Source organism: Magnolia sinica, chromosome 14, assembly GCF_029962835.1.
Source record: "Magnolia sinica isolate HGM2019 chromosome 14, MsV1, whole genome shotgun sequence".
NCBI lineage: Eukaryota > Viridiplantae > Streptophyta > Magnoliopsida > Magnoliales > Magnoliaceae > Magnolia > Magnolia sinica.
Window position 1 is genome coordinate 21,278,573 of NC_080586.1, and position 11,999 is coordinate 21,290,571.

Consider the following 11,999-nt stretch of genomic DNA (forward strand, 5'->3'; position numbering starts at 1 on the left):
GGACATACATAAGATAATAGAAGAAGGAGAGAAAAAGTCTGCAATACTGAGGTTCTCAAGCTCAACTCTAATCCAAGTTCTGCCGCTACAACGCCTACCTATGATCTCTTGCACGCATCAATCATGCATAAGCTTATAAAAGCTTAGAGGGTAGTGGAAGTGTGTGATAATGGTGCGCAGAAGAATAACAGGAGATACAAGAAGGGAAACATGATCAATGACAATATCACTAGCCATACCAAGGCTTATCATAAATACGATGTAATGAGTACTGGATGCCTTACCAAGATGCATAAAGGGGGCTTAATAAGCCGATGCAAATGCAATGCGAAGTAATGCTAGTGCTGATACCCAAATCCACATATAAAGTACATTTCCAATCATAAGGAAATCACCGGGGTCCAGTACACTGCTGGATGACTACCGCTCTACAGACCCGCACAGTCAAACGAGCATAAGAAACCTCACTACCCGCCTATGGAGAGCTAATCACCAGCAAGGCCTGACGATAGCAGACCCATTTACTAGTTGATCAGACTCAGCCTAGTAATGCCTCCTTACATCAGGGGAGTAAGGTAACACCCCTACCCAACCGACTACACGACAATGGGAGTCTCGGCTTAACAGTATAAGGCCCTCGTGCGCTCATAGTTTCCACTCGATCATGGCGATGGGGCAAATCCTTGGTACTGTGGAAGTTTTGAGAATTTCACCCATGGGCATCCTATGCACCCGGTATGCTCAAATAATATTTTTGGTGTCCACACATACGGCCATCCATGAATATCCCTATGGAGGCAAGGACCTGATGAAGCAAGGGCAGTATCATCATGAAATGCGATGTTAATGCATGAGTCACACATACAGATTATGCACTAGCTTCAAGCACTCGATGTGCACAAGGGGAGAAACTCCATCCTATGACCACCATACAATACAATCAATTCACATAGATGATGCATATGGGTCACAATGAAGTACGTGCGCTACCTATAGAATATATTCCTCCTTCTCAAGGAGGGACAAGGTCTAAATACCTAGACAGGTACTCAAGGAGGGACAAGGTCTAAATATTCCTCCTTCTCAAGGAAGTCCTCTAGTGGGGGCCCAATACTTTGGGATGACCCACAAGTTAAGAGACTTATAAGGCCTCAAGGAGGAAACGATCCTAACAAGGTCCAAGGTGGGCCTTCAACAACCTACAGGAATCCTATGGGACTACCTTAGGGCCACCAAGGAGGACATCCAACCTCAACGAGGTCCCAAAAGGTAGCCCACTATGCATATAAAGTAAAGTCCAAGGCCTGAGCAATCCATGGCCTGGTGGGCCATACACTAAGCCTAATACTTAGGTATCATGGTAGGCCCTTAAACAAGGTTTGGGCCCAACCATAATGGTCATGAGTCCACTCATTGTGGTGGGCCTAATGGGCAGCCTATTATTTCAAACATATGGGTAATCCTTACGTTTAAAACAAGTAAGTTGGGCCTCACATCTAGGCCTAAGCATGGATTCATTTTAAATGGGCAAGCAAGGGCCCAACTACTTGATTATTTGGCCCATAAAACCCATCAAAATAGTGTGCTATTTATAAGCCCAAGTGCCGGGTGTCCAACAAGAAAATTCTAGGTCAATGGGCCTAGGAAACCCAACATGTAAATATGAATATTATTCCGATAAAATTCCAATTGAAGTGGACCTTAAGTATGCACTAATTAAGCCCAAAATCTAATTAAAAATGGGGCAAGACATGTGTAACAATATCCCCAAATTTGGTGAACCATGCTGCCCCAAAACATCCATTTGTGGGCAACAACGATGGGCCTATTGCTGAAATTCCAGCCTACCCACAATCTAACATTGCTAAAAATTCAAAAATTAATTAAATTATATGTTTATTTTAGTTCCTGGTGACCTATACATGTCATAGGGGGTCCACTAGATGAAGAGAGTAGATGGAACACATTAATCAGATGGACCATGCTGCCGGACTAGACATCTAGCCAATTCACCAAAATCGTCATTTAGGAACGGTTTAAAACCGTTCCTAAATGCTTCAGGAGCAGTTTCAAACTGTTCCTAAATGAGGCGTCGCAGAAAAACAGGAACGGTTCAAAACCGTTTTGGGTACCATTTCAATTGTTATAAACAAAATTTTAGGAATGGTTTTAAACCGTTCTGGTGCCAACGGTCACATTTTAGGCACAATTTTAGAAACGGTTTTGAATGCTTATTAATGTTGCCAATGGTCAGATTTTAGGATGGAATTTTAAGAACAATTTTAAACTCCTTTGTTCATTGTATGAGAGAGAGTGGGATATGTAATCTACTTGTATTATATGCCAGATAATTACACAAATAGAAGAAAAAGACAATAGAAAGATTCACACACATAATAATCTTTTCCTTCTTTTCTAGTACACATTTCAATTTCAATTTCAATTTCCAATTTCAATACAACATTTCATTTCCAAGCTTCTAAAATCCAACAATTCCTTGCACTTTTCTAGAATAATCACTACCTTTGGATATGACATCCGCTACAAATCCTCCTCTTTAATGTCTTCTCACCCATCCCCCCACAACCCGATCGATCTCTTCCACCAGCTTGGCCTGCACATCCTGATGCTTCACTAGGTTCGCCATGATCCACTGCAGTGATGTGGACATTGTGTCCGTATGAGAGGGACGAAAATCTCTTCCTTCAGCGCCACTTCCAAGGCAGTCTGGTACATGTCATGAGCTGTTAATCCTGTGCACAACCCTTCCTGTAGTGGCTGAAAGTATTGTTGCTGCTGCTGCTGCTGTTGGGCTTGAATTAGTTGCCTGAAGGGCTCGAGAAGGCCTAGGGAATGTTGCTACCTGCTGTTTTCAGCTTGTGGCTTGTGTTGATAATACATGTTGTCCAAGCTTAGAGACATAGCTTCCCTGTTAATGGATCCGTACTGGTGGGCTCCCATGGTTGCACCACCCAGGAAATCTTCAAGCTTGGGAGAGGAAGCTGGCATCACTCCTTCCATCAACAAAGAGATAGACATGACTTTATTTTTAGAAGCTATTTAAAAGAAACTGAAAGGAAGAGATGGAAGAAGAGAAGCATACCTTCACCTTGCTGTGATCTTGTAAGAGCTTCCATGATACAAAGGGAGCCATTAGATTTCAGTGGCATTACAGACAACTGGGAGTAAAGGGCCCCACCTTATGTTTCCACCTGAGGAACTAGAAAGAAGCTGGTTGGAACTGCAGGAGAAACAGTAGCTGCAGCTTGTGTTTGATGATAATGATGATGATGTTGCTGACGATGGTGGTAATGATGATGATGCTGATGTGGGTTTGTAGATGCATCCATGTTCATGTGAGGAGAGAGTGAGAAACCCAACCAGTTATTTGTGTGATCGTATGAATAGGTTAGATGATAAATACACAATCTTATGAACCTTACAAAGGAAATTTTAATAATAAATTTTGATGCAGGTCCAAGGCTCAAGCGAACTACATACATTATCATCCAAACATGCATTTGGGTGCCCTCATCCTGCAATCAAACTAAGGGCTTGTTTGGGGGTGTGGATTTGGAATCCTCTCAGATTCACATACCATTACGACCTTTTTTCTTCATTTTTAAAAAAAAAATATATATTTTTTCAAACCATTATAGGTCCGTTACAGCTAGTTTTTTTCTATGACAGCCGTTACTAACCGATTTTGAATACCTTTGGGGGGTAGATATTCTATATTTTCTAAGTTGTGAGTTTTCTTATTGATATCAATAAAGTCATTCCTCTCTCTCTCTCTCTGCTCAAATATCCTTGCGGGTGTACTCTTATCTATTTCTTTGCGATTCGGGTGTCAAGATCTCATTGACTCGATAACCAAGTTGCACCAATGTACCCAGCCATATACAAAATTTGGCATATTGATCGTTCACCAAATGTGAACAACCAACTCAAAACTAAACCTCGAGTGCTATAATAGCTAAGGGCTCTAAAGCATGATGGAAATTTTTACAACAGTATAGTAATAAGCTCATAAAATAATAACATGTATAGTTAATCTGGCTAGCTTATTTAAACCACCAAAATTGCATGAATTTCCAATACTAGAAAGCATATGACCAATAAGTACAAGAGCAAAAGTGAAATTTCTTAGGATTTAAGTGCCGACAGTACCAACATACCATTCCTGCCTTGGAACTTGCTCAAGGTGGGATGAGGTCTAACAATCAGTCCCCTCAAATGTGGCATGTCCCATCGCTGTTGTCTTGCAACCTGTTGCAGTACAAAAAAGGATTAAATTTACAATGAAATAAAATAGATTCCCAAACATACCAAATACACTAGGTCGATAAATCCACATGAGAATGCCCCATGTGAAACTAATGGAACTGCATACGTGATTAAGGGTGTGTTTGGATGCACTATTGAACTGAACTGCAATTATCAGTCTAACAAAATAAAAAAGAACCAATTATGATTTCCTTCCATCGTATTCATTCGAGGGTATGGACTCCAAATCCAAGTTGGGTTACCATCATGTTGGACCCGAAAGGAACACCAAGGGCTACTTTGACATTATGAATACCAGCAAACATCATTAAAATTTGTGGATGCACAATTCAACTCACTTGTGCATCCCAACACAACGAAAACACCCTTTACAGCAGTACAGTAGCCTATAGAACAGTCTTCTCGAACAAAATGTTTAGATTTCATAATGCTGTTAAAGAAAGGATGCATGTTTTATTGAATTCTTTCCAGTGACCCACCATGTATAAGCCATGGCCCAAAAACCAGGCATATCTACTCAACAGTGGGCCATGTGTTGATCAATTCTTTTAGACTGCCAATTTTCTTCATACTTCTAATCAACAGGCTCTCCAATTGAGCATATGATCCCAGATTCACAGCTTTCAACTTTCTTTTTTCAAATCTAGACCATCAATGCTTTCATCAAAACAACTTTCTTAATCAAGAAAGAGAAATTCGAACAAACAATGCTCGAGACAAGATCACCACTGATCGAATAGAATCCAAGTCCAGATTGCATCAACACTCATTTCCAAAAATAAATAAATAATAAAGGAAAAAAATAGATTCTTGAAGCATAAAGACTAACAAGAGAACCGATGTAAGAACCAAACATCAGAAAACCTTGAAAATCCATCCATTCGAATAAAGCAGAAATACAGAAAATTGAAAGAAATATCTGTCAACGATGGAAAGAAGGGGATTTCGGGAGAAATTTGTAGAAATCCTTGAAACCTTTAAAAAAAAAAAAAAAAAACTTTTAAAAAAGGGAATAGGGCAAACCGGCAACAAGAAGAAAAGGGTTTGAGATTCAAGATGGAGAAGGAAAAAAAAATAATAAAATAACCACTGAACAGATTCAAAAAAATAAAGCTATTCATATGGTGAATCTGACCTGCGTGAGAAGGCACCTCCAAGCCATCACTCTCTATACAGAAGAGGAAGCGGAGAATGGGAAGAAGGAGAGGATAGAATTTGCTAAAAAGATAGTGAGAAATTCCAGCATGCAGATGGTTCCTTGGCAGCCAAACTTTTAACCAGCACAGCTCCCTGTGAAACATTGATGAAAAGCTACTTATTAACATAACTATGACATCCAAAATCCTTTTTAAAAAAAATAAAATCAAAAGAAGTAGAATTGGCTACTTATAACGTTCATCTCTCTATACAGAAGAGGAAGCAAATGATTCGAGCAACTTCTTGCAAAAGTAAAAATTCCTAGAGTCAATAGCAATAAGGTTGGCTCTCACTTCCATCAGTGAAATCTATTAATGATTTAAAAGAAGTAGAATTGAAAGTGAAGTTGCAAGTAAAAAGCACAATTCATATACACACCTGTTGTTGTAGATAATTTAGCTCGATGACATCATTGTCAACAATACCTAAGTGGTCTGAGAAGAGAAAATACGTAATCAATCTAAACAAATGCAGCATAAAGCAAAATACTATAGTTACTGAAACAACAATAAAGAGCAAATACCAAAATACTATAGTTACTGTAAGTGATGAAAGTTAATTCATGGATAAGCAAAAGCATTAATCAATCTAAACAAATGTAGCATAAAGCCAAAGATCTTGACATTGAAATCAAGACATGATTATCATGCTATAGAATGTTCAGCAGAAAAAGTTCTTGAATTTACATCAGAAGAATGGTCTGATGCCTTCACCTAAAAATAGTAAAAGTTGACTAAGAAATTGAATGGGCTGTGCAATCACATTGTTGCAAAGAAAAACAAAATTAATCTAGAACTCTTAAAGAAAAATAATAATACTAATAACCACCAATAGCTCGCATTTAGAATACATAGCTTGCCTACCACCCTGCTTCTTGGGCCAGCACGTTCAAAATAAATCCCAGCTGATGAATGGCCTTTTTGCCTTTTTGGAACAACAGTGGAATTAGGAAAGGAAAATTAAGACATACTCAATTCAATGAAGTCCGTCAAGCAGATGAAGAGCTCCACAATGTGATGGCCTTTTATGTACCTAACTAACGAGCTGTTTGGCATTGTAAAATTTCGAGTATGAACAAGAAAGTAAATGGAGCGATACACAACCAAACAGTAAAATACAATGGTAGATCAATTCCCTGAACACAAGTATAGCACATAAAACCCATTTGATTAATTGTAATAAGCATAACAGTTAATATCTCAGACTTGATATGTTCAGCCAATTGGGCCCCACATTGAATGTTAACTTTAACATACAAAGCTGTGTTGGATATAGGCTCTATACAGACATATGGATCAGTCCAACTGGACCTAGACTTTTGCAGACTTTGGATATGGGCTCTATATTCTCAGCTGTAATCCATTAGGCTCTATATTCTCATCTGCAATCCATTTATGCCTTTCAAGTAATTTATCTACCTTCAGCGAGCAATCTTTCCTCCAGGAACGCATGCTCTTGAATGTCTACATCAGCAAGTCAGGGAGTAATACCACTGTCTTGCTGCTGCCTTGAAACTATGAAGGCAGCTCCAATTCCCACCAAAAATTTAAAAAAAAAAAAAAAAAAAAAAAAAAAATCTTCAAAAATAAAAGCTAGATCTTTGAAAATTAATTCCTGCCAAAAGAATGGAGTTTATGGAATCTGGTGAAACCTTCTTGTTTTTTAGCAACTTTCTCATTGATGACATGAACATCCCCTGCCAAGTTGTAATGTCTTCAGAAGCCTAATGAAAATATCTTGAGCTTTTTTATTTGGTAAGAGAACTGATTTTATTTTTTATTTTTTTTTCAGGCTGCATTTTTGAAACACTGATTGCCACAAAGACACAAATCCCTTGAATTACTTATAGGTTTTATTTGTCCATTTGCTATAATTTCCACATTAAAATTAATTGTATTTCCAAAAAAAATAAATTATAATCTATCTAAAAATATCTAAATAAGAGATTCATCTGTTTATTAAAAACCTGGCAGTAGCGCTACCATATCTAGTGCAGCACACGATGATTCACACTTATTTCATAACATTGGTGCAGAAATACCTGAATATTGTCACTTCAAGGATGCTTACGACCTCCCTTCTCTGGAACGTTGACGACCTGGATAAAGTTGGATCAAATTTCAAAAAAGCGAGCCAAGAAAGTGAAGTGGAAATATATTCTGGATCAACATTTTCCTTGCTATTGAAAGATTAACAGCATCAATGCCAGGGAAACAAGTTGGTAGTGTCGTTAACTATAAAATAACACTCTAAATATAGAGAAGCAAACCATGCATTTACAAAAAAATAAAATAAAAAGGAAGAGTGAAGCCTTCTAAGATGCTACAATTCACCTGCTGACATGGGTCTTGTACAGAGACGGTGTGAGCTTCAAAGATCAAAGATACATTTCCTATCCAACCAAGCATGCGAAGGCATAGCTCTATATCCATTTGATGTTTGCATAAAAAATTCACAAAATCTAAAGATTCTAACCATTCTATATGTCTCCAGCAAATAAACAGAAAAGAAATACAGCAATTGTCTACATTAAGCCAAAACAGGACCATGCCTTCGAAGGCATAGCTATATATCCATTTGATGGGGATCACATTCATATATATATATATATATATATATATATATATATATATTGGCTGACCCTTCAACTGAAGGGTAGCTTGTCCTTTCAATTCATTGATGAGAGTAGCCCTTTCCCACTTCTCTTCTTCTGTGTGTAGCCCACACATGAGCATGGTATGAGGGGGCCGTGCAACAAAGACACTGTGAGCCCCACTATGATGACTGCATCACATCCGATTTATGTTACAGTGTCAGCCCAAAAAATAAGGCAGATCTAAAGCTCGAGTGGACCACAACAGAGGAAAAAGTGGGCATTGTTGCACACTATTGAAACCCGACTCTCTTTCTTTTTGCATGTAGCCGCACCCTAAGAAAAAAAAAAAAACACTAATCATAGTATAGAAGAACAATGATGACGAACTCTGCTTTTGTTCACAACATCTAATAAGCATATACCAGCTGAAACTGAAATGAAATACTAATTGTTGGCATTATATTTCATAGACAGCCCAAATAAGTAGACATGTATGTAAAAATGTACATGAACATGCCAGCTGAAACTGAAAGAAAAGACTAATTGTTCACATTATATTTCAAAGACTGCTGCCTAATAGCCTAGTGGAAGAAAAAGCATCACTTTGGATGAAAGGTGTTACCTTGCAGAGATGGTGCCTGAGAGTCATCTTGCTGTTAAGGGCACGTGTGTCAGTGAGTTTAAGAGTTGGCAATTATCATTAGTTTGGTTTCTAGGAAGCTTTGTCAAGGAAATGTACTTACCAAAGATCACATGAATCATAAGCAATTAACGTGTCAAGAGAGTTAAACCTTCCTCAATTTTTACCAGTCCACTTCTTAACTTGCAACCATCACCATCCAAACAGATAACTGCCTACAAGTTAATAGTTATATAAAAATCAGTGGTAGACAATGATTTTCCATTCTGGATACCTCCACCAAATATCACAGAACTTCAACTGCTAAAAAAATTACATTCTGTTGTATTAACTCCAAGTTAGAACAAGAACAAATGTAATGTTAATCTGTTGTATGACTATTCTGTACCTACATTCTTTGGTCATATATTGGCTCTTATAGTTTTTTTTTTTTTTTTTAAAGAGAGAGAGAGAGAAGAAGAAGAAGAAGAAGAAGAAAAGCAACAATATTCTAAAGTTGAATAGAACTACTTCCAAGTTTCCACCCAAGATTGAAGGGCAGTTTGAATTTTGTCCTAGTGTGTTACCTTGTTAACATAATGGATAAACTTGTCCATTTGTTTGAACCAAGATTCAGCATATTGGTACTGAAAATCATCACCCATTTTCCACATGATGTGATCTGTACGTGTCACATTTGCCTGTTCATCAAAGCCAAATAAAATTACAATAGAGGGAGTGCATAGAAGTATTAGACTAAATGCATGGGCTGCATTGTACTCTTATCAGAAACCACTAGGACACTTCATATGAAGAGTACACAAAGTTCTTACTTGAGTCTTAGCAGCATCAATGAAATCATTTATGCATTGTTCAACATTGCAGTCATATAGACGAGGATCATCCTACAATTGTTCCATGATAGCAATGAGGAGATACAGTTATAACAAAATCCAGATGAGTACATGAGAACTGTCATAAGAAGTAGGTACCTGTATAGGTAAAGATTCATCATTGACTTCAAAATGGAAACCATTTGGAAGACTATAATGAACAGGAAAGAAACTTGTGAAAATCTGGTGGTTGGACAACATGATATGTCAGCAAACTATAGAAATTTAAAATAATAAATAAATAACAGAACAAGAACTTGAAGTTTCATACCTGAGAAGAAGAACCAAAAGTCTTTGAAACCATTTTTCAGTTTCCCCAACAATCCATGGGTACAGATTTCCATAAAAAGATTATAAAGGTTGTAAAACAGAGCAAATTCATATGTATTATTCTGAACTGCAAAATTGGGCACTTATGTATTGTACTGGCAAGGAGCTATTTCACATCCATGTGACAAACCATTGTAATACTTCAAAGAACCAAGTTCAGGCTTGAATCCTACTTTAAGTTCTTGAATGTCATTGACAACAGATTAAGACCACATACAGTGAAGAGTAGAAACAAGAAACCATACGCAGAAAACTGCTTTGTGCTTTGTACAATTTACCAATAAGAGAAATATGCTCAGCTGCAAATAGTAATCAATCAGTTCAATCAAGTAAAAAATAACCCCTCAATCAATTTCACAAAAGCAGCTCTGTTTCAAGTTGAAAATGTCATATATGAGCCATCATTTTTAATTGAGCACGATGTTGAGAATTCTTCAGAAAAGACAACAGAAAAAATAATAATAAAGAGATCTTGGAGCTCAGCTTCAGTTGGATTTTGCCAAAGAGATCTCATCATAGTACACACAGTTCTTTGGTAGTGATGCAGCCTACATTAAAGAACATCAAATTTATATTAGCAAAATACTTGTGTTGCAATTATAATTCAAATACCACACAACTACATTTTACCTGTTGATGAAAAAGTCTTGATAGCAAAAAATAATAAATAATAAAAATCACTCTTCTGCATTCAATGTCTCAAGTTGAACACTTGCCAAGTGTGGCACTTGTCTAGTTTCAAAACATCAGAGTGTGTCATATCAAAGGTACTTCAATAAATACAAAACATGTGACATGATGCATTCAGACGACATTTGGAACTATGGCATCTGGCAAGAAAAAGATCACAAGCATAAACGATAGTGATATTTGAACTATGTGTGCATATGTTTCTCTTATTTTTGTAATACCATAACTAGAGCCAGAGCAAAAAAGATTTTAAAAAAATGAATATTGTATGCAGAAAAAAACTAGAAGCATAACCCCAAAGTGCAGTGTCAGAGAGTATCCACAACCAAGACCCAAGACAGTTTCCAGCCATATAGAGTAAAACAGATCCAATTTTCCCACAAGCAGAAGCAAGAGTGGATGAAATCGGATACAGTTGCCAGCTTGAAGTCACATTTTTTAGGGTGTTTGAGTTGGGAGTCTAAGTCTAAATCTTCGTACTGAGTTTGATATCCTTATTTAAAGAGTTGTAATTTTGTTTCGAAAGAGCTCAGTGAGACGGTGATCGACCTCATCGTGTCCTTCCTTGCACCACACCGGGGTCCACATGTAGAGAGAGTCTAATGATTTGAACCAGAAGTGGCTGCATTCTATCGAGCCATATCCCTGATGCAAATGCACTCATTGACAATGAGCAGCAATGTTTGTATCTCCACGTGTGACAAAAAAAAAAAAAAACAAAAAACTATGCTACGAAAAAAACAAAGGAGCTAAAGGACTTGATGACTAAACCAAGGACCCATGCTTCTATTTGTTATGTGAAGATATGGTCCATTTTCCATGTAATAAAATAGGGAAGTAACTTCGATACTCTGGCTAGTGCGATGGATGATATGCAGGCATTACTTAGAAATTGCATAAGTGGCTTACAAGTACTTCAAAATTAAACTAAGAAACGGGTCGCATCTAGATGTATCATGAATTAAACATTATACTCATTTGATTATGTGACCATCGGATTGGTTGACATTGATTGGATGGTTATAAATGAAAATATCTAAATGATCCTATTTCAATAAAATCTGAGGTTAGGATGGTTCAACGAATTTGATTTTGGGACTGCATCTTAGAAACAGTTGTTTGCACAGCTTAGTCAGTTTAATTTGAGTTAATGCATGGCGCATGTACAATTCTGAGTACCTGTGCATCAAGCGTACTGCCAGAGTATTAAATAACTCCACTATTAAATACAAGGCTTTTGGCTTCCGAAGGCCAGACACACACTCCCTTCAGCTTTTGATCTACCTCGTCATATGGGCCACAGTTTATGAAACAAATGGACGCCAGATGGAAAAAAAGAAACAAAGAAAGAAAGAAAGAAAGAAAAAACATTCCATCAAAACCAATA

At 37.3% G+C, this 11,999-nt stretch overlaps 1 protein-coding gene and 2 long non-coding RNA genes across 5 annotated transcripts; all 3 read right to left on the minus strand.

The window, feature by feature from the left end:
* Window positions 1-2,319: 2,319 nt before the first annotated feature.
* On the minus strand, window positions 2,320-3,449 carry LOC131225256 (uncharacterized). Its single transcript, XR_009161270.1, has 2 exons — window positions 3,104-3,449; window positions 2,320-3,014 (listed from the first exon to the last, which is right to left on the minus strand). It is a non-coding gene; the product is annotated as an uncharacterized LOC131225256 (long non-coding RNA).
* Window positions 3,450-4,158: 709 nt separating this feature from the next.
* Window positions 4,159-7,789, minus strand: LOC131225818 (uncharacterized). 2 transcript variants are annotated; one of them, XR_009161570.1, is made up of 4 exons: window positions 7,526-7,789; window positions 5,863-5,918; window positions 5,423-5,723; window positions 4,159-4,269 (listed from the first exon to the last, which is right to left on the minus strand). It is a non-coding gene; the product is annotated as an uncharacterized LOC131225818 (long non-coding RNA). The 2 variants fall into 2 exon arrangements; XR_009161569.1 differs by having other exon boundaries at window positions 5,423-5,577; window positions 7,526-7,771.
* A 327-nt stretch (window positions 7,790-8,116) lies between these two features.
* Window positions 8,117-10,588, minus strand: LOC131225819 (alpha-mannosidase-like). 2 transcript variants are annotated; one of them, XM_058221408.1, is made up of 4 exons: window positions 9,692-10,588; window positions 9,533-9,604; window positions 9,287-9,400; window positions 8,117-8,935 (listed from the first exon to the last, which is right to left on the minus strand). In XM_058221408.1, the coding sequence occupies exons 1-4, from the start codon at window positions 9,791-9,793 to the stop codon at window positions 8,849-8,851; spliced, it is 375 nt and encodes a 124-aa protein (XP_058077391.1). In that variant the 5' UTR covers window positions 9,794-10,588; the 3' UTR covers window positions 8,117-8,848. The 2 variants fall into 2 exon arrangements, with proteins under 2 accessions (XP_058077391.1, XP_058077392.1); XM_058221409.1 differs by having other exon boundaries at window positions 8,862-8,931.
* Window positions 10,589-11,999: the final 1,411 nt, after the last annotated feature.